General features: G+C 38.1%; 1 protein-coding gene across 2 annotated transcripts in view; it reads right to left on the bottom strand.

Moving 5' to 3' along the window:
- Nucleotides 1-5,222: 5,222 nt before the first annotated feature.
- bpifcl (BPI fold containing family C, like) overlaps nt 5,223-22,299 on the bottom strand; it is a 35,403-nt gene continuing 18,326 nt past the window's right edge. For both annotated transcript variants that reach the window (XM_081368078.1, XM_081368077.1), the window contains exons 8-18: nt 22,168-22,231; nt 21,993-22,053; nt 21,485-21,576; nt 20,524-20,700; nt 20,280-20,339; nt 19,995-20,162; nt 6,904-6,968; nt 6,171-6,213; nt 6,013-6,076; nt 5,795-5,871; nt 5,223-5,666 (exon numbers count right to left, since the gene is read on the bottom strand). In XM_081368078.1, coding sequence (XP_081224204.1) covers nt 5,616-5,666; nt 5,795-5,871; nt 6,013-6,076; nt 6,171-6,213; nt 6,904-6,968; nt 19,995-20,162; nt 20,280-20,339; nt 20,524-20,700; nt 21,485-21,576; nt 21,993-22,053; nt 22,168-22,231 — 922 coding nt within the window. In that variant the 3' untranslated portion in view covers nt 5,223-5,615. The remainder of the gene's footprint in view (nt 5,667-5,794; nt 5,872-6,012; nt 6,077-6,170; nt 6,214-6,903; nt 6,969-19,994; nt 20,163-20,279; nt 20,340-20,523; nt 20,701-21,484; nt 21,577-21,992; nt 22,054-22,167; nt 22,232-22,299) is intronic.

Raw genomic sequence — 22,299 nt, 5'->3', positions numbered from 1 at the left:
TTCAATAATAAATATTACAAAAAGTTGGCTTTAGCTGGATTCGAACCCCAGTCTCGGTGAGCACCTGCAATAGAAAACAGTGTAATATAAATGCGTGATTTTCCCACACGAAGAAACCGGAAAATGTATCATAAGACCTATGCTGAGGAAGACACATCTCTGAATGTCACATTTCACCTTTTCTTTTCGATTTTCTGCGTTTTTCGCATCCACAGCCTGTATTTTGAATGGTGTTTGACAATTCAGAGCCACCGTGCAAGCGAACGACAAAATCCAGCTGTTCGGTTCTGTCTGCCCAGCGCTTCCGCCGGCCGTGTGTGTGTGTGTGTGTGTCCATACCTTTGACATACTGCCAGTCTCTGTTCAGGATCGATTGGTTCACGGAAATTGGTCGTCTTCTTTTTAATATGTGGCTCCAGTATCGCTAGCAAAGCATCAAACTGTTCCACTGACATTCTGAGGTAAATTTTGAATTGCTCGGGATAATTTCGCAACTCCTTGATAAGGAGGTGAAACTCTCCTTCCTCTCGGCGCAATCTCAGGATTGGATGGACCCAATATTTTCCTCTTTCTTTTTCTCTTTTCAAGAAGAAAGAGGGCAACGAAATCATCCTCACTGCTTGACGAATCCATTTAGTATTTTTTGCGGGGTTTTTTGCGCAAAGGTTTAATAAATACGCATTGGACTCAGTGTGCAAGGTTTCCGTGCGTGACGAATTTTAAGGCTGGCGAACACGAAAAAACGCATACGAAAATTTCGGACTCAGTGTGCAATGGCCTTAAGACTGTCTAAGCTATGCCATGCTGTCATTCCGTACACCACATCCAACACATCAAACATGAACCACCACCTTCAACGTCACCATAATAAAGTTGTTGTCATACAGTATTTTTTTTTTCTTTTTTGATATCGTATCGTGACGTATCGTATCGTGACCCTGGCATATCGAGGTGCATCGTCTCGTGAGTTTAAGTGTATCGTCCCATCCCTATTAATCACATTACACAGCTATTGAACTGAACAGAATGAACATTGAACTGATTTCAGCTGAACAATGATACTATTTTCTTTTTAGTACTGCTTTACAGCAGAATGGAATTGTTTGCATCCCTGAATCATTATTTTACTGTTTTATCACTATAAAGCTACATTGAAACAATCTGTATTGTATAAAGTGCTATATAAATACAAATCAATTGACTTGATTGGCCCTTGAGCTTCTGTTTTCCATATTTGAATTGTATGTATGTTGAAAGGTTAATTTGAAGTTCATAATCACCATTATCCTGATTAGTGTGTTCTTTAGTTGAGCTTTTGACCCTTGACTTTTTTTGCATGATTTCTTCTGGCTGCCGTAACTATGTTTATCAGGCACATTTACTATAGTTAAGAAAATGTTGATATTGGCTACTGATAATATGTGGTCTGATTCACTGATCTCATCGAGTGTCTAATCTCTGATTGTAAAGATGATGTGTTATTAACTTTATATTATTTCTGACAGAAACCCTGATAAACTGCAGCATGAGGTCCAGCAACTATCCCCTTTATACATTAGATATGTATATTGTGTCTGATGCAAAATATCTCTGATGTGAATGGTGTAGATACGATATTAGACGGATAATCCACTGGGGATAATGAATGTTTGACAGGTGTTATCATCAGAACTTGAGTCAGCTGCGAGGTTGTGAAGGAACTCTATGAAGAGTTGTGTGGCTTGTTCTTTTTCAGACACATTTGAGGACACTTCTAGTAGAGAGGAACTGGCAGGACTGTGTGATTCGCAACACCACCATCAGAAGGTTATTGATGCACTACAAACCGTTGAGACATGAATAACCATGTGTAACATTGATCTACTGATGAATGAGTGCCCTTTTTGAAGCCATTGTCAGTGCAATCTATATACACAGATTTTATTCATATTTTATATGGATCATTTTGCATGTTTGAATTTGTTGGCAGTCTTTAGAGAGCAGAGTTTCTGAGAGAGAGTGTGAGGTTGAATGGATGTGGATGGTCAAAATGACTAGAATTACTTGTGGCATCCTTACATTTCTGTGTTTCATGAGACTACGGCTTGTGGACCTCACTAAACCAAGGACTTTCCTTCTTGATGCCACGGTCTAACCCTCAGGACATGCTGGCACTTCTATTGAGATGGCCGTCGAAAGACAGCTGGAGAAAGGGCCAGAAAGAGAGGATGGTCACTCATGCTACCAACAAACGTCCTGCACAAGTCATGCTTGGGAAGGTGGTTTGGGTCGATCAGTTTGTTGTTCTGTCATTATCAGACACAAACTGATATGCCATAATTAGCATGATCAGTATTTACAACGCCACTGGACTCACAGGTTATGGTAAGTGATGTTACAATTCTGCAACATGCTCTAAGTAGTAGACCAATGACAACAGACTGGAGCCGGCTGACCAATGACAACAGACTGGAGCCGGCTGACCAATGAGAGCAGACTGGAGCCGGCTGACCAATGAGAGCAGACTGGGCTTTTTGGAAGGCAGGTTTTTTAAGAAACCGAAACTAAAACAAAGTGAAAACAGGTACTGCAACAATGTATATTGCAAGAAAATTTAGTTTTGTGAGCATTAAATCATGTAAACGTATTCTAGTAGACCCCTGAACAAAATGATGACCCTCTAAATAAGCATAATAGGGGCCCTTTTACACTCCCACAAGGCACTTTGAATACCAAGGACTGCCCTTTGGCCTGTCCAACACGCCGGCTCTCTTCCAGGCTCTTGTTAAAACAATGAGAGGACAACATGAAATTGTCCAGTTATGACTTCTTGTTTCACAGGAGTTTAAATATAAGGAAACACATAGGCCAAATTCCCTGAATCATCCATCACAATGAGTAAAACCAAACGAGTATAGTTATGATGTGCAGCAAAAGATTGTTGAGCATCACAAAATAGAAAGTGACTGTAAGAAAATAGCTAAAGAATTTAAAATCCCCATTTTGACTATCAGGGCAATAATTAAGAAGTTATAATCAACTAAAGATGTAACGAATCTGCCAGGAAGAGGAAGTGTGTCTATATTGTCTTAATGCACGGCGAGTATGAAAGTTTGAGTGGCCAAAGACTCTCCAAGGATCACAGATGGAGAATTGCAGAGATTAGTTGAGTCTTGGGGTCAAAAAGCCTATTAAAAAAAAATAAAATAAATCAAACAACCCCTACATCCCCATATGTTGTTTGGGAGGTTTTCAAGAAAAATGCTCCTCGCTCATCCAAAAACAAACTCCAGCATAGTCAGTTGTCAGACACGACTGGAACTTCAAACGGCACAGGATTCTGATTGCAAAAAGCTATTTAAAAAAGGGTACCAATAATTGTGGCCAACGTGTTTTGGAGAAAAACATTTATTTCATAATGTGATTTCCCCCCCACTTTCAATTATTGGTAACACTTTAGAATACTGTATCTTACTTACTGCATAACTAATAAGTAATTATTGAAGAACTAATAGGTAATTATTCATTCACTACTGTTAACTACTAAGGAAGATGTGTTAACTAATCAGTATGTAATATATTTTTATTATTGTGTTAAGTAACAGTTAGTTAATCAATAAATAATGAATTCTGTCATAACTCTTGAAGAACTACTACTAATTATCTACTAATTAAGGTTCAAGAAAAATAACTAAGAAGTAACTACTAATGAACAGTCATACAAAACTAACCTCAGATTAGTTTTTATATTTTATATACAGTACTGTGTGTGTCTGTTTTCCTCAGCATAGAATGCCATTGAGTAAATTCATGTTTGAGGCAATGACTGAGGGAAACTGAAAATATAGGGAACTTATTAGTAATTCATAAATAATTATCAAATAATTCTGCTGGAATTACTTAGAACCTGGAACAGTATTCTAAAGTGAGAATATAGGGAACTCATTAGTAATTAATAAATAATTATCAAATAATTATCCAGGAATTAGGCTACTTATAACCTGAAACAGTATTCTAAAGTGAACATTTAAGGAAATTAATTGGTAATTAACAAATAATTATTAGATAATTCTTCAGGAATTTCTTGGAACCTGGAACAGTATTCTAAAGTGAGAATATAGGGAACTCATTAGTAATTAATAAATAATTATCAAATAATTATCCAGGAATTAGGCTACTTATAACCTGAAACAGTATTCTAAAGTGAACATTTAATGAAATTAATTGGTAATTAACAAATAATTATTAGATAATTCTTCAGGAATTACTTGGAACCTGGAACAGTATTCTAAAGTGAGACAATAGGGAACTCATTAGTAATTAATACAGAATTACCACATACTTCTGACTCAAATCAAACTTACTGTAAAAAACACATTATTAACGGTATTATCTAAACCTTTGTAAAATAGATAAGTTATCATACATTATGACACATTTTGCTAATTAAATAAAAAGTTTGCTTATTTGCAGATCAATATATAGCCTAGTAAATGTCTGCACTTATCTTTCTTATTAGTGCTGAAGAATGACTAAAACTGGCTAGAAAATAAAATGAAAAAACATTGATCAGTGCTTTTTACTTTTCAAGTAATTACCTTTGTACTTTTACTAAGGTAATTTTGAAAATTAATAGGCCAATAGTTTATAATTTTACTGGAGTAATATTTTATTGGGTTATCTTTACTTTTACTCAAGTACTTGATTTGTGTACTTCATCCACCACTCCACTGCTAAAATAAAACGGTTTATTGTAGTAACCACTGTGTATGACTGTTCATTAGTAGTTACTTCTTAGTTATTTTTCTTGCACATTAATTAATAGATAATTAATAATGGTTCTTCAAGAGTTATGACATAATTCATTAGTTATTGATTAACTAACTGAAACTTAACACAATCATACAATTCTATTACATACTAATTAGTTAACACATCTTCCTTAGTAGTTAACAGTAGTGACTTAAGTGTTAATAAATAATTATCTATTAGTTCCTCAATAATTCCTTATTAGTTATGCAGTAAGTAAGATACAGTATTCTAAAGTGTTACCCAATTATTTTAGATTATTTTAGATAGGTTAGATTTTTGCCAATTTTTTGAATGAAAGATCAAAAGGATAAATGATGCAGATTTATATCAGACTCAAACTGATATACAAACTATATATATATATATATATATATAGCAGCACCTATATATATATATATATATATATATATATATAGCGCTTTGGTCATATCCAAAAGGCTTCAAAATCTTTAATGGTGTAGTGAAATAACATGAATGTTGGATTGCTTATGATTATATATATTTTTAATAAGCTTTTAAACAAACTCTAGCGCATAGCTAAAAGACATCATGCCAGCCTTCCATGCAAGCCAGATTGTTTATGCAAATTAACTCCAATGAAGGAACTATCTTTTTTCACTGTAAACTGTAGAAAATAGCCTGTAATTTTGCATGGATGGGTGGCAAAAAAGTTTGTACATAATATTATGTGGAAAAATAACATGGTCATATTTGAACAACTTGAATATATGAAAATTTCAAGTAATGATTATATAATTCTTACACTGAAAACAATTGTGCAGTTGTACAGTTATTAGTTATTTTGTGCAGGTCATGTGTGGAGCTCAGAGGCCCGTCAGGGAGTCCTGGACATCAGTCAAAATGGCCACAAAGCCCTGAAATAAACACAAACAAATTCAGACTGTCTCACTGTGTTTTCCAATTTTGCAATATCAAACGAAATCCAAACCCCATACATTTCAGAATACAAACATTCAATAGTTTAACATTTAATAGTACTCACATTTTTTATAAGCAATTGAGAATTGATCAAACTAAAGCCTTTCAGTGTGGGTAAGGGAAAACCAGCCTTCAGGGCCGCTAAAATGCAAAGTGGAAAAAGGCGTTAATTATCAGTTACCAGACTTTCTAAAAAACAGTTTTGCAAACTCAGTTGTTTTCAGAAGTTGCTTTTTGGTTGAAGGTTTGTAATAAATGCAATATCATTAAAAGATTTTTTACCATTTAGTTTTGGAAGTACAAACATCTTCACTGCCATCACTGACATTTGCTTGAGTGTGTCAATCTGTACATTGAATGATTAGATAAAGATAAAACATCGTATTATGCTGATCTACCAAAGTGAATATTTGACATGAATCATCACTGTCTGGTCTCACCTTAAAATCACCAATCTCAGATGATCCGAGAGTCAGCGTTAAACTTGATGCAGCATTCAGGGCAAAAGATGATGTGAAAAAGATGATGAATTATTTTTTTTTTAAACAAATAGGTAACGCTTTAGATTACAGCCCGGACAGTACTGTACGTGTTTTTATTGCACTTACCCTGTAACTACATGAAACAAGAGTATATTTACCCAGTATTTAAGCATAAGTTAAAATAGGTTTAGTTTAACTTGCCTTGAAACACAGAAGCCAAAAGTTAATATGTGCATTTTTGCTATAAAAAAAAAAAAAATAGCTGTATAAATGCACTATGTACCCCGTAATTTTAAAAAGCCTTTACGTATTAGTACACTATTATAACACTATTATATGTTCTTAATAAATTGCTCCCAAATGTAAGGTTGTTGTACCATAATAGAAGAATAAGTGCCCCTTAGTTCTAAAATAATTACGGTAGAAATAATTTGATAATTTTCTAGGTTGTTACCCCTTTATTCCCCAAACTTTACATATTGTTCCCTTATACCTACACTTACGTACTTTATAGAGACGTTATTATAATTACACAAAGGTACGTTGTAAATTCGTTTTACTTACACAATAATTTCTGGGCTGTAATCTAAAGCGTTACCAAAAACTGCAATGTATGATTGAAATGAAACACAACTAAAAATGGAGCTCATCTGACTGCGTCTTTAACTGGACAAATATTAGTGAAACTCACTTTTTCATTTGGAAAGCTCCAGTCAGGTTTTTGTCAATCCGAGCACTTCCACTGAAGCTGCCGTCCTGCAGGTGGAGTGAGAGAAGAACACTGAAGTTCATTCTAAGCTGAATTGCTGTTTCCTTTTTGATTAATTGATAAATTTGGTGAACACATGCTTCTATATCACTGTTTGCAGTTTCGACTTTACAGCTTATAGAAGGTATTGCCCAGGACCGTGGCTAGAGGATTCGGGGCCCCCTGAAAAAATATTGATGTGGGCCCCCACCACCCTCCACCAATATCATATACTGTACAATATATGAGCATGGAGGCCCACATGTAACTTAATATGATTTTCTTACAAAATAACAAAGCAGATAACAAATAAATATAAATAAAGGTTTTTACTGAACATCAGCAAAAAAAACAAAAACAAATATAACATTAAATATAAAAGCCAATAAATAGCAACTTTTATAACACAAATTTTCCTTCAGCAATGAACATTGAAATAACTATGGAAATTATACGAATCATTATTATATGTATATCGGTTTGCTTGTTCTTTAACCTTTGATGACCTTACACGTTACTTCACCTAGGATGAACCAAAATCCCATTGTCTGACTTTTTTTTTGTTGGCAAAGTCACTTATGTCTTTGAAGTCCAGCTGTCTGCTTAGCTGGCTTTCAATTGAAAGTCAGGCAAGGCTATTAAACCTCTCTTGAGTTTGGGTAGAACTGAGATTCAAGTTTCAACTGGCTGAAAGCCCTTTCTGCACCAGAAACAGAGACAGGTAGGGTGCAGAAGATGCGCACTGCAACGCACACTTGCAACGCACACCTGTTGTCGAATGCGCATGCGTCGCGTCTGAACGCGTTGTTGTCTTTGGAGCTCTATCGATTTGATTTATAATTCTTGATTTTACTCTTTAAACTTACTTACAACAAACATTTTCTACTTTTCCTCACTGAGAAGCACTACTGCTCAAACCTCATAGTTACAACGCGGACTGTTGAGCAGACGTGTCTCAAGCCTGTTAGTGATCCAACGCTGGATACTCTTATAGGTTACTCCCGGGGATCACGGCTGAACGCGTCTTCTCAACACTCACTTACAAACATTTTTCACCTATCGTGCGTCTACTCTACACCCGTACCACTTAAAAGACGGATTATATCTAAGACGCTTGTCAGAAATTAGTATTAATTGATAGCATCACTGGTAGTGTCGTTGCTAACTTACTGTCCATCTGTTAAAATGGCGAATATATCAGATGCAAGTAGTCTACCTTTTGGTGCAGGTGAGGACACATTTGAGCTGCACGCGGTACAGTCTGAGCTGGAAGCTGTTGAGAAACAGATCCACGACCTTTTAGTGAGACAGGCCGAGCTGAGAGACCGGCGTTTAGCTCTTGAAACATCACGCGCTGATGCTCACAAATCAGAGATTAATGTTACTAACCGGCTGACTCCGACCTCGTCTACTCCGTGCGTTACTCGGCATCGGTTCCGAGCGCCAAGGTCGCGCTCAGCCATGGTCTCGTTCACTCCGGCTCCAACACGCCACCACGAAGCCTGGATATTTCCGCAGCGGAAGACGCGAGTCAGGTCTAGACCAAGACCCTCTCCGACCCTCCCAGTTTTCGAGTTATCCACACAAAACCGCTTCTCCGCTCTTCGCGAAACAGAACGCGATGCTGTGATCATCGGTGATTCCATTGTTCGGCACGTCCATGCTACATCAGGTAAAAATAAGGTGCACAGTCACTGCTTTCCTGGTGCTCGTGTTTCTGAAATCGCTGCTCGCGTTCCCGAGATTCTGAACGATAACGAGCGCGTCGGAACTTTGGTATTGCACGCGGGAGTGAACGACATCAGGCTGCGCCAGACGGAAGTTCTGAAGAAAGACTTCAGGAATCTGATCGATACGGTACGCAGCACATCGCCTGATATAACGATCATTGTGTCAGGACCGCTTCCCACGTACCGTCTAGGACATGACAAGTTTAGTAGATTATTCGCGCTAAATGAATGGTTAACGTCATGGTGCAATGAGCAGAAACTGCTCTTTGTAAATAATTGGAATCTGTTTTGGGAGCGTCCTAGGCTATACCGTGCTGATGGCTTACACCCAAACAGATTCGGATCGGATCTTCTGTCAGATAACATCTCCAAAACGTTAAATACCTTTTGACTAGTAACCAAAAGTCCAAATCATAGTCTCTGCTGCACCAAATTAACTGATATAAATACTAGTGTAGAACATTGCATAGAAACTGTGTCTATTCCTCGTTTAGTGCGATCAAATAATAAATCTACTGCAGGATCTAGGAAAAATCTAATTGTTATTAAAACAGAAAATGTTGCTATTAGTAAACAAAAACAATTTCTAAAGCTAGGTCTTTTAAACATTAGATCACTCACACCTAAGGCAGTTATTGTAAATGAAATAGTCACAGATAATAGCATAGATGTACTTTGCCTTACTGAAACCTGGCTTAAACCAAATGATTATTTCGGTCTAAATGAGTCTACTCCATCAGGATACTCCTATAAGCACGAGCCCCGTCTGATTGGTCGTGGCGGCGGTATTGCAACTATCTATAGAGATATTCTCAATGTTACTCAGAAAACGGGTTATAAGTTTATTTCATTTGAAGTACTTGTACTAAATGTTACGCTCTTAGATGATAGAAAAACATCCCTATTATCTTTAGCCTTGGCTACCGTATATAGACCACCAGGGCCTTACGCTGATTTCCTAAAAGAATTTGCAAATTTTCTCTCAGATCTATTGGTCAATGTCGATAAAATATTAATTGTTGGAGATTTTAACATACACGTAGATAATCAAAATGATACGTTAGGGGCTGCGTTTATAGACTTATTAAACTCCTTTGGGGTTAAGCAAAACGTTACCGGACCGACTCATCGTTTTAATCATACACTCGATTTAATTATATCACATGGAACCGATCCAACCGATATAGATATCATTCCGCAAAGTGATGATGTAACTGACCATTACATGGTAACTTGCATATTACGTACCCCGGTAATATATCATGCTGCGCCGCGTTATCGATTAGGCAGAACAATCCTTCCATCCACCATAGATAATTTTTCAAATTGCTTATCGGATCTGTCTCAGCTGCTGCCTGAACCTAAACAAACAGATGAACTAGACGAACTAACCAGCACTATGAGCACCGTTCTCTCTGGAAAATGGGATATTGTTGCACCTATGAGACTAAAAAAGGTCAGAGAGAAAATTAAAGCACCATGGTACAACAATACTACTCGTGTTCTAAAGAGAGAAACCCGTAATTTAGAGCGTAAATGGAAACAAACTAATTTAGAGGTTTTTAGAATCGCTTGGAAAGACAGTACGTCACGCTATAAAAAGGCCCTAAAAGCGGCCAGGGCTGAGCATCTCCGCAAACTAATAGAAAATAACCAAAACAATCCTAGGTTCTTATTTAACACCGTGGCTAGACTAACAAATAAACAAGCGTCACCTGAACAAAATATTCCGTTACAGTTTAGTAGTAATGATTTCATGAATTTTTTCACTGAGAAAATAGAAAACATCAGATCCACAATTGTAAACGTTCAATCTTCAATCGCGCCTTATAATTCAGCCTCGATTATCACCCCGCAAGAACAATTACAGTGCTTTACAACTATAGAACAAAAAGAGTTAAATAAATTTATCATTTCCTCTAAAACAACAACATGTTTATTAGATCCCATACCAACTAAACTATTGAAAGAAGTGTTACCTACAGTGGAAGAGCCTCTCCTCAATATTATTAACTCGTCTTTATCTTTAGGTCATGTTCCAAGAACATTTAAATTGGCAGTTATAAAACCACTAATTAAGAAACCACAATTAGACCCAAATAACCTAGCAAATTATAGACCCATTTCAAATCTTCCTTTTATGTCCAAAATATTAGAAAAAGTTGTGTCTGCCCAACTGGGCTCTTTCTTGCAAGAAAATGACACCTATGAAAAGTTTCAGTCTGGGTTCAGGCCGCATCATAGCACTGAAACTGCGCTCGTTAAAATCACAAATGATTTACTCTTAGCTTCTGACCAAGGCTGTATCTCAATACTAGTTTTACTTGATCTTAGTGCTGCGTTCGATACTATAGATCACACAATACTCTTAGATCGGCTACAAAACTATACCGGTGTTCAAGGACAAGCATTAAGCTGGTTCAGATCATACCTATCTGACCGCTACCATTTTGTCTATTTAAACGGAGAAAAATCGATCATAACTCCAGTAAACTATGGAGTGCCGCAAGGATCTGTGTTAGGCCCTCTATTATTCTCAATATATATGCTGCCACTTGGAAATATTATAAGGAAACATGGAATTAGTTTCCATTGTTATGCTGATGACACTCAACTATATATTTCATCACGGCCGGATGAAAACGCTAAATTATCCAAATTGACAGAGTGTGTTAAAGATATAAAAGATTGGATGACGCACAATTTTCTTTTATTAAATCCAGATAAGACAGAGGTAATACTTATCGGTTCAAAAAACCGCCCACAAAACCTCCTTCAATACAACTTTAACATAGTAGGGTGTCCTGTTACTTTATCCACTACAGTAAAAGACCTGGGTGTTATATTAGATTGTAACTTGTCTTTTGAAAATCATATTTCATATGTTACAAAAACAGCCTTTTTTCACCTTAGAAATATTGCTAAATTACGTAACATGCTATCTGTTTCTGATGCAGAAAAGCTAGTTCATGCATTCATGACCTCGAGACTAGATTACTGTAATGCTTTATTAGCTGGTTGTCCTGCATCCTCAATAAACAAGCTACAGTTAGTCCAAAATGCCGCCGCTAGAGTTCTTACTAGATCAAGAAAGTTTGACCATATAACACCAATTTTATCATCACTACATTGGTTACCTATAAAGTTCCGTATTAATTACAAGGTATTGCTACTGACTTATAAAGCCCTAAACGGCTTAGCTCCAGTTTATTTAACGGATCTTATATCGCCCTATAATCCATCGCGCTCTTTAAGATCACTAAATTCGAGGCTTCTGGTCATACCTAGGATATCCAGATCCACCAAAGGAGGGAGAGCATTTTCACATTTAGCACCAAAACTCTGGAATAGCCTTCCTGATACTGTTCGTTGCTCAGATTCGCTCTCCCAGTTTAAAACTAGATTAAAGACGCATCTCTTCAGCCAGGCATTCATATAATATTTTAATCTTACAGTTAAATCCGGTCTCTACTTCATAAACGCCAGAGGAGAACTGGCCCCCGACTGAGCCTGGGTTCTCCCAAGGTTTTTTTTTTTCTCCATTAGGTCACCTAATGGAGTTTTTCGGTTCCTTGCCACTGTTGCCTTTGGCTTGCTCAGTTGGGGATACTTAATTAGATGAATCGATTCAACAGTGCTGTTGATCTGCATTACCAAACGTGGATGTTTTACACCAAGTCAAGTCAAGTCAAGTCAAGTTTATTTATATAGCGCTTTTCACAACACAGGTTGTATCAAAGCAGCTTCACAGTAATAAATTAGAACAATACATCAATGTTTGTTTCTAGTGGAACGTCTACGTTCGGTAATGCTGATCAATAGTATCGTTGATTGATTAATTAAATTAAATATCCCCAAATATCCCCAACTGAGCAAGCCAAAGGCAACAGTGGCAAGGAACCGAAAAACTCCATCAGGTGACCTAATGGAGAAAAAAAAACCTTGGGAGAACCCGGGCTCAGTCGGGGGCCAGTTCTCCTCTGGCGTTTATGAACTAGAGGTCGGATTTAACTGTAGAATTAAAAGTATTATATGAATGCCTGGCTGAAAAGATGCGTCTTTAATCTAGTTTTAAACTGGGAGAGCGAGTCTGAGCAACGAACAGTATCCGGAAGACTATTCCAGAGTTTTGGTGCTAAATGTGAAAATGCTTTCCCTCCTTTGGTGGACCTAGATATCCTAGGTATGACCAAAAGCCTCGAATTTAGTGACCTTAAAGAGCGCGATGGATTATAGGGCGATAGAAGATCCGTTAAATAGACTGGAGCTAAGCCGTTTAGGGCTTTATAAGTCAGTAGCAATACCTTGTAATTAATACGGGACTTTATAGGTAACCAATGTAGTGATGATAAAATCGGTGTTATATGATCATATTTTCTTGATCTAGTTAGAACTCTAGCGGCGGCATTTTGGACTAACTGTAGCTTGTTTATTGAGGATGCAGGACAACCGGCTAATAACGCATTACAGTAATCTAGTCTCGAGGTCATGAATGCATGAACTAACTTTTCTGCGTCAGAAACTGATAGCATATTACGTAGCTTAGCAATGTTTCTAAGGTGGAAAAAGGCTGTTCTTGTAACATATGAAATATGATTTTCAAAAGACAGGTTGCAGTCTAATATAACACCCAGGTCTTTTACTGTAGAGGATGAAGTAACAGGACATCCTACTATGTTAAAGTTGTATTGTGAGAGGTTTTGTGGGTGGTTTTTTGAACCGATAAGTAGTACCTCTGTCTTGTCTGGATTTAATAAAAGAAAATTATGCGTCATCCAATCTTTTATATCTTTAACACACTCTGTCAATTTGGATAATTTAGCGTTTTCATCTGGCCGTGATGAAATAAAGATTTGAGTGTCATCAGCATAACAATGGAAACTAATTCCATGTTTCCTTATAATATTTCCAAGTGGTAGCATATATATTGAGAATAATAGAGGGCCTAACACAGATCCCTGCGGCACTCCATAGTTTACTGGAGTTATGATAGATTTTTCTCCATTTAAATAAACAAAATGGTAGCGGTCAGATAAATACGATCTAAACCAGCTTAATGCTTGTCCTTGAACACCAGTATAATTTTGTAGTCGATCTAAGAGTATTGTGTGATCTATAGTATCGAACGCAGCACTAAGATCAAGTAAAACTAATATTGAGATACAGCCTTGGTCAGAAGCTAAAAGTAAATCATTTGTGATTTTAACGAGCGCAGTTTCAGTGCTATGATGCGGCCTGAATCCAGACTGAAACTTTTCATAGGTGTCATTTTCTTGTAAGAAAGAGCCCAGTTGAGCGGACACAACTTTTTCTAGTATTTTAGACATAAAAGGTAGATTTGAAATGGGTCTATAATTTACTAGATTATTCGGATCTAATTGTGGTTTCTTAATGAGAGGTTTTATAACTGCCAATTTAAATGTTTTTGGAACATAACCTAAAGATAAAGACGAGTTAATAATATTGAGGAGAGGCTCTTCCACTACAGGTAACACTTCTTTCAATAGTTTAGTTGGTATGGGATCTAATAAACATGTTGTTGTTTTAGATGAAGTAAAAAGTTTATTTAACTCTTTTTTTTCTATAGTTGTGAAGCACTGTAATTGTTCTTGCGGCGTGATAATTGAGGCTGAATTATAAGGCGCGATTGAGGATTGAACGTTTACAATTGTGGTTCTGATGTTTTCTATTTTCTCAGTGAAGAACTTCATGAAATCATTACTACTAAACTGTAATGGAATACTTTGTTCAGGAGACATCTGTTTATTTGTTAGTCTTGCCACGGTGTTAAATAAGAACTTAGGATTGTTATGGTTGTTTTCTATTAGTTTGCGTAGATGCTCAGCCCTGGCCGCTTTTAGGGCCTTTTTATAACGTGACATACTGTCTTTCCATGCGATTCTAAAGACCTCTAAGTTGGTTTGTTTCCATTTACGCTCTAAATTACGGGTTTCTCTCTTTAGAACACGCGTAGTATTGTTGTACCATGGTGCTTTACTTTTCTCTCTGACCTTTTTTAATCTAATGGGCGCAACAATATCCAATGATCCAGAGAGAATGGTGCTCATAGTGCTAGTTAATTCCTCAAGTTCATCTGTTTGTTTGGGTTCACTGAGCAGCTGAGACAGATCCGATAAGCTGTTTGAAAAATTATCTATGGTGGATGGAAGGATTGTTCTGCCTAATCGATAACGCGGCGCAGCATGATATATTACAGGAGTACGTAATATGCAAGTTACCATGTAATGGTCAGTGACATCGTCACTTTGTGGAATGATATCTATATCGGTTGGATCGGTTCCATGTGATATAATTAAATCGAGTGTATGATTAAATCGATGAGTCGGTCCGGTAATGTTTTGCTTGACCCCAAAGGAGTTTAATAAATCTGTAAACGCAGCCCCTAACACATCATTTTGATTATCTACATGGATATTAAAGTCTCCAACAATTAATGCTTTATCGAAGTTAACTAATAGGTCTGAGAGAAAATCTGCAAACTCTTTTAGGAAATCAGCGTAAGGCCCAGGCGGTCTATATACGGTAGCCAAGGCTAGAGATAATAGGGATGTTTTTCGAACATCTAAGAGCGTAACATTTAGTACAAGTACTTAAAATGAAATAAACTTATAACCCGTTTTCTGAGTAACATTGAGAAAATCTCTATAGATTGTTGCAACACCGCCGCCACGACCATTCAGACGGGGCTCGTGCTTATAGGAGTATCCTGCTGGAGTAGACTCATTTAAACCAAAATAATCATTTGGTTTAAGCCAGGTTTCAGTAAGGCAAAGTACATCGAAGCTATTATCTGTGACTATTTCATTTACAATAACTGCCTTAGGTGTGAGTGATCTAATGTTTAGAAGACCTAGCTTTAAAAATTGTTTTTGATTACCAATAGCAACATTTTCTGGTTTAATAACAATTAGATTTTTTCTAGATCCTGCAGTAGATTTATGATTTGATCTCACTAAACGAGGAATAGACACAGTTTCTATGCAATGTTCTACACTATTTATATCAGTTAAATTGGTGCAGCAGAGACTATGATTTGGACTTTTGTTTACTAGTCAAAAGGTATTTAACATTTTGGAGATGTTATCTGACAGAAGATCCGATCCGAATCTGCTTGGGTGTAAGCCATCAGCACGGTAAAGCCTAGGACGCTCCCAAAACAGATTCCAATTATTTACAAAGAGAAGTTTCTGCTCATTGCACCATGACATTAACCATTCATTAAGCGCAAATAATCTACTAAACTTTTCATGACCTAGTCGATACGTGGGAAGCGGTCCTGACACAATAATCGTTATATCAGGCGATGTGCTGCGTACCGTATCGATCAGATTCCTGAAGTCTTTCTTCAAAACCTCCGTTTGGCGCAGTCTGATGTCGGCCCCTCCCGCGTGCAGGACAACGGTTCCGACGCGCTCGTTCAGAATCTCGGGAACGTGAGCAGCGACTTCGGAAACACGAGCACCAGGAAAGCAGTGACTATGCACCTTACTTTTATTTAACGTAACGTGTACGTGTCGAACGATGGAATCGCCGATGATCACAGCATCGCGTTCTGTTTCGCGAAGAGGGGAGAAGCGGTTTTGTGTGGATATCTCGAAAACCGGAAGGGTCGGAGAGAGTTTTCTTTGTCTAGACCTGACTCGCGACTTCCGCTGCGGAAAAATCCAGGCTTCGTGATGGCATGTTGGAGCCGGAGTGAACGAGACCATGGCTGATCGCGACCTCGACGTTCGGGACCGATGTTGAGGAACGCACGGAGTAGACGAGGTCGGAGTCAGCGGGTTAGTAACATTAATCTCTGATTTGTGTGCCTCGGCACGTGATGTTTCGAGAGCCAAACGCCGGTCTATCAGCTCGGCTTTTCTTACTAAAAGGTCGTGGATCTGTTTCTCAACAGCTTCCAGCTCAGACTGCACCGCGTGCAGCTCAAATGTGTCCTCACCTGCACCAAAAGGTAGACTACTTACATTTGATATATTCGCCATTTTAACAGATGGACAGTAAGTTAAGTTAGCAACGACGCTACCAGTGGTGCTATCAATATTAATACTAATTTATGGCTTAAGTCTTGGATATAATCCGTCTTTTCAGTGGTACGGGTGTAGAGTAGACGCACGATAGGCGAAAAAATGTTTGTTTGTAACTTAAATGAGTGCGGAGAAGACGCGTTCAGCCGTGATCCACGGACGTAACCTATAAGAGTATCCAGCGTTGGATCACAAGGCTTGAGACGCGTCTGCTCAACAATCCGCGTTATAACTATGAGGTGAGGAAAAGTAGAAAATGTTCGTTGTAAGTGAGTTTAAAGAGAAATCAAGAATTATAAATCAATCGATGGAGCTCCAAAGACAACAACGCGCTCAGACGCGACGCATGCGCATTCGAAACACCAGAAACATACACTGATGTACTATTTTATTTAATACTGTGAAGCTGCTTTGATACAATCTGTATTGTGAAAAGCGCTATATAAATAAAGTTGACTTGACTTGACTTGACACTTCTCCAGAAATGCTCTTTTTCATCCTGTAGACTGAGTTCAGCAGGTCGAGAGGAGACTGACTGACTGGCATTATACACAGACTTAAGATGCCTCACTTCATTCTCAAAGCCCGCTGTAAGATCCTCTGTATATTTGCTCACTAATGAGTGGCAAGCTGGGTGAATCTGATCTTCTTCTTCTAAGTCTTTTAACTTTAAGATTGCAGAAAACTCTTCATATATATTTGCAGTGGTTTGGAAGTGGGTATCCAGGGCAGAGATTATACTATGCAATGCGACAAGGAACACATTGTTCCTAAACCAAATTTGTTCTGTCTTCTGTTGGTTTGCATCCTCTGAACTCTGACTCTCATCTCCAAACTTCTTTCTCCTTCTCTTGTGGTGGACTGGAAACCCCCTGGGCACGTCCATAGCTCCTGCAATGAGGGAGGCTTCTGCAAAAAGATTATCCCATGAGTTTCGCAAAACTCCCATCTCTTCTTTCAGTGCCTGTATGTTGTACTTCCAACTTCCATTGAAATTTTCCCTGATTGTAGAATTGGTTTTCTGTCTTCAATGGACTGCAGGATTTTCTTCCATACAGTGAGAAGAACTGTAGCTTTGAAGGACATGAAGTACTGTTTTAGACCACTGGCCTCTGACCTAGCTTCATTTGTTAAACTGCACTTAGCACAGATAGGGTCCAGAGCTTCTATAATTGATGGCAAGTGGTTTGCAACAGGTTTAGCTGCAGCTATGCGTGCACTCCTGGTCTCTGACAAGCGTTGAAGGGAGCAGCCAGTCTGACTTTTAAGGATTGTCCACCGCTCTGGACTTGCACTAAAGAGATTGTATAAGCGGATCAAACAGACAAAAAATGTGGACACCTCAGGACATGACTCTGCTGCTTCTACACCAACAGGATTCAGAGAGTGTGTGGCACAGGGTGAATATGTGGCAAGAGGGTTTATTTTCTTCATTTCAGCCTGAACCCCTTTCACTTTGCCAGACATATTTGCCCCATTGTCAAATCTGCATCCCAATCTCTGAAATAAAATAAAAATAAATCTGAAATATCAATGCAATGCTCCTCCAAAGTCTCCAATATCATTTCTGATATTTCCCGGCCAGCCTTGAAGTGTAAAAAAATGCTCAATTATCTCCCACTGATCGTTCTCTTTCTCTTTCTTTGCTACATATCTTTCCAGAATCACATTCTGCTCCATATGAGAAATGTCAGGAGTTGCATCACAGATCACAGAATAATAAAGTGCATGCTCTCTTTCCTTCAATATTTCTTTCAAGACCTTTTCTCCACAGATCTCAATTAATTCATTTTGTGATTCTGGGCTAAGGTAATGTTTCATTCTAGCACCTGTCCTCCTCTCTGACACTTTTTGCAAATGATCACTGAGCAGAGGATCATAACGAGCCAACAGCTCTAATGTGCCAAGGAAGTTACCATTGCGAACATCACCTAAATTGTCTCTGGTTCCTCTGAATGCTAAGTTTCTTGATGCCAAAAAAAGTGTGACATCTTTCAAGAACTGCTGTTTTTTTTTCAACTTCCAGTTGTATTAGTTTTTGCAAGCTGCTATCTATTCCTTTTGCTTCTATCATAGAATATTTCAGATTTTTGAGGTTATCCTGTGAAAAGAGCATGCATGGCACACAATATAATGAATCCATGCTTGGACTGTACATCACCCAGTCTCTCTTCTGTTTTTCTCGTCCATTTGCTGACTTACTAAACTGGAGATACTCTGGAAATGTCTTTCCTTCTGAATCCTTGGGCATAATAGCTTTCAGGTCTGTCTGACTGGCAGTGGCTAGCTTTCTAACGATCACCTCATGCTCACGATCTGTGAACCTCTCTGGCCATAATCCTGGATCAGCTGTCAAAACATCTCCTTCACTCTCGCCTTCATTTCTGCCTGCGCTTGCTGAGATTGGGCTGTCTGTGACTGTGTCCTGACTGGCGCTACTTTCAGCTTCTTCACTTTGACCTTCACTAACTGATGTTGGACTACTTTCATGCATTTGCTGGGTTGAAGAACCTGGATCTGTAGACAACATTTTGACCACGTAATCATTCGGTGGATTGTGGTGCGCACCGATAATGAAGAGTGACAGTACTCAGCAGGCTGTACACGGCAATTTTCTTATTCCCAGCAAAATAACAATACAACCTGTCTTTAAGAACGTCTTGATCGACTGGGATACAGCAACTCTCCTGGCCTCCCTCTCCTTCTTTTCATGGTGTTTCTAGTACCCTGATTTATGTTTTCTTTTCCCCGACATTCAGTCAGTCAGTTTTCTGCTCTTCCACCAAGTTCATCGTTAACTTCAGGCACTGCCGCTTCAACTCTGATTGGTTCTGTTCACGAGCTGGGGTGGGACTTACAATTTTATTGGGTCCATCTGATGTTTGTCACTGACTAAATAATTAATAAATACTTTAGATCAAACTAATCCATTTTTAGGGAGGTAAGAGAAGCAGATATTTGGAAAAAATATTTAACCAAATTGCAATGTTTTTGTGGTTTTCATTTAAATCTCAGGCATACAACTAATATAAATATTAGAATTATTCATACAACAGGGGCCTATATTATAACTGCTGGATTTTGTGGGGCCCGTCACCACCTTTCACCCCACTAGTGGCCCTGGTCGGCCCTGGTCTTGCCAACATGTTTTGTGCAATTTTGATATTAGCCTTTTCCTGTTAAAGTGTGAGAGTTCCTCTTCCCTTTTTATACAATGTTTTTGTGCATAATTTGTGTATCCAAACACGAAACTCACCACATCCAGTCTGAAGAGAGGCACCAGCGTACCATCAGGTTTAACAGCGGAGAACTTCGCTGCAGCCGGCACATGAATGTCTATCACCCCTGAACTGAAGGTGAATAGTGGCGTCTCGCTGGCGTATAACAGCACCTGCATCTCCATGTTGGGATACAATGTGCGTAGCTGAACAAATAATTTGTAAACAGAGCACATTATTCATCTTGATAACAACTTGATTTTACTTGAAAACTATAGAACATGTAAATACACATGAGAGTCACGACCTGTACATACACTGACCTGTGGAACGAAGGCACCAAACTGACTGGTGTTCAGATGGATTGGAGAACTCTTTGGTATCTACATTAAATGAGAAGAATGAGTGACTTAATAGCTAAATCTATATTTTAAATCTTTTTAAAGTGAGCATGATTCCTTGTAAGTCTATAATGAGTGTAAGATACAGAACTCTTCCAACACAAATGCATGTACAGTTTAATTCACTGGAGATGGTAAAAGTATTTATTTTTTTGTACTTCCTCACCATGTCATCTCTGATGTTGATTTGAAGAGCCCCAGAGCTGAGGAATGCATACGCTGCTGAATTCACTAAGAACTCAGAGGCAGCCATTGAAAGCATGTAGTTTTCTGCATACGGCACGTCAAACACGCTTGGAGAGAAAGGCGGTTCAGACGGAGAACTGCGGCTGTAAAACTCACCCTGTCACAGGAACAACAACCAAACGTCATTGGCAGGTTACGGTAAAAATTCCAAAGTGAATAAATAAAACCCATAACACTGTTTACAAATCGAGAAAACTATTTGAATTCTAAATATATTCAGAAAGAGAAACCTAATAATAGTTGGGGTTCAGGGATGGTTGGACAGCTCAGAGAAGCCAATCCTGCTCCTGGAGAGTTTAGCTCAACACTCATGCCTGGAAGTCTCTAGTGATTCTGCAGACCTTGATCAGCTGGAAAGTGGCCCTCCATGAGCAGGATTGGACACCCCTGTTGTAACTGTATGCATTTAATTTATAGCAATAACATGTTAAGCTGGGCAAACACTGTGTCGATTCCTGAGTTGTATGACTCTTTTTTTGAGTCTGGCCGAACTTAAGCTTTGTCGTGCAGTGTACAGCGGGAAACGAGAGGCGATTAACCTCTCCTGACCGGCAATCAGATGCTCGGGTTAATTACTGATGTTAGAACTTTTGGTCTCCTCTTGTGAGGGTATCGCACAGTTGAAGCCGAGCTACGAACCTAAAACTCAGTAACTTTTCCCTTCACTGCGCCTGCCTGAAAACAGAAGTTAAACCGACACGAAATAGATATTTTAAGTATCAGCTCCACGATCGGACTGTATAGATCGTGAGCTTTGGCTTTACATCTAATGCGATTTACTCGTACAGTGAGAGTTGGAATTTAACAAAATAAATGCTGAAATCACACAGTGTATGCCTGGCTTTAATTATTATTATAAATGCTGAATTAAAAATCCTTACCTTAATATCCAACTCAAAGCTTTGATGTGTCACAGCCGGGGAGGATGTCAGAGGGATGCTCAGAGATAGATACTGACCCACAGGTATGTTAACTAGAAAGAATTCATTTGAGCGTGATTACTGTAGTCATCTAATGAAGAGGAATGTAATGCGTGCTGTAGTTTTCTAAGTAGTTTTCCAAGGATTTTGTATTTACAATCACGCCAACAACATTAATGTCATTAAGTAGCAATAGCTCAATAATACGTCCGAAATAACCCACAGTAGGGTGAATCTCACAAAAATGTTCACAGCAAATGCAAGAAAATTAGGCCTTTTTAATGATTTTTTTAATAACAATTAATCACATTTATCTTAATGATTATGGAAAATAATGCCACGATGCAAAAAAAAAAAAAAAAAATGATTGGTCCTAAAAATAGTTTTCTTTATGCATAATATGTCTTCTTTTAACTATAAATGTGATCTATATGTAATATATCATTTTCAGATATTTTTGTGCCAGTACCAGGTATTTCCTGTAGAGTTGTCTCTAATCCAATTATTGCTTGTTGAATTGCCGGGCAAATCTAAAAAAAAAAAAAAAAAAAAATAGTAATAATGACAATGACAATACAAGACATAATGAGAAATATCACCAGTAGCAGATAATAGTGTTAATTTGTTTTGATAAAATGACAAACCTGCTCACGTATCATTTCTGATATTTTTTCACTGAAAGCACTTATAAATGGCTTGAAAAAAATGCTGCAGAATAGAAATGCTCTATTAGGGTTAGTCATAAGAGATATTCACAATTGTTTTGTGTATCTTCA

Source organism: Scardinius erythrophthalmus, assembly GCF_964197995.2.
Source record: "Scardinius erythrophthalmus genome assembly, chromosome: 6".
NCBI lineage: Eukaryota > Metazoa > Chordata > Actinopteri > Cypriniformes > Leuciscidae > Scardinius > Scardinius erythrophthalmus.
Note: the sequence above shows the minus strand (reverse complement) of the source record. Positions and strands in the feature narration are given on the sequence as shown.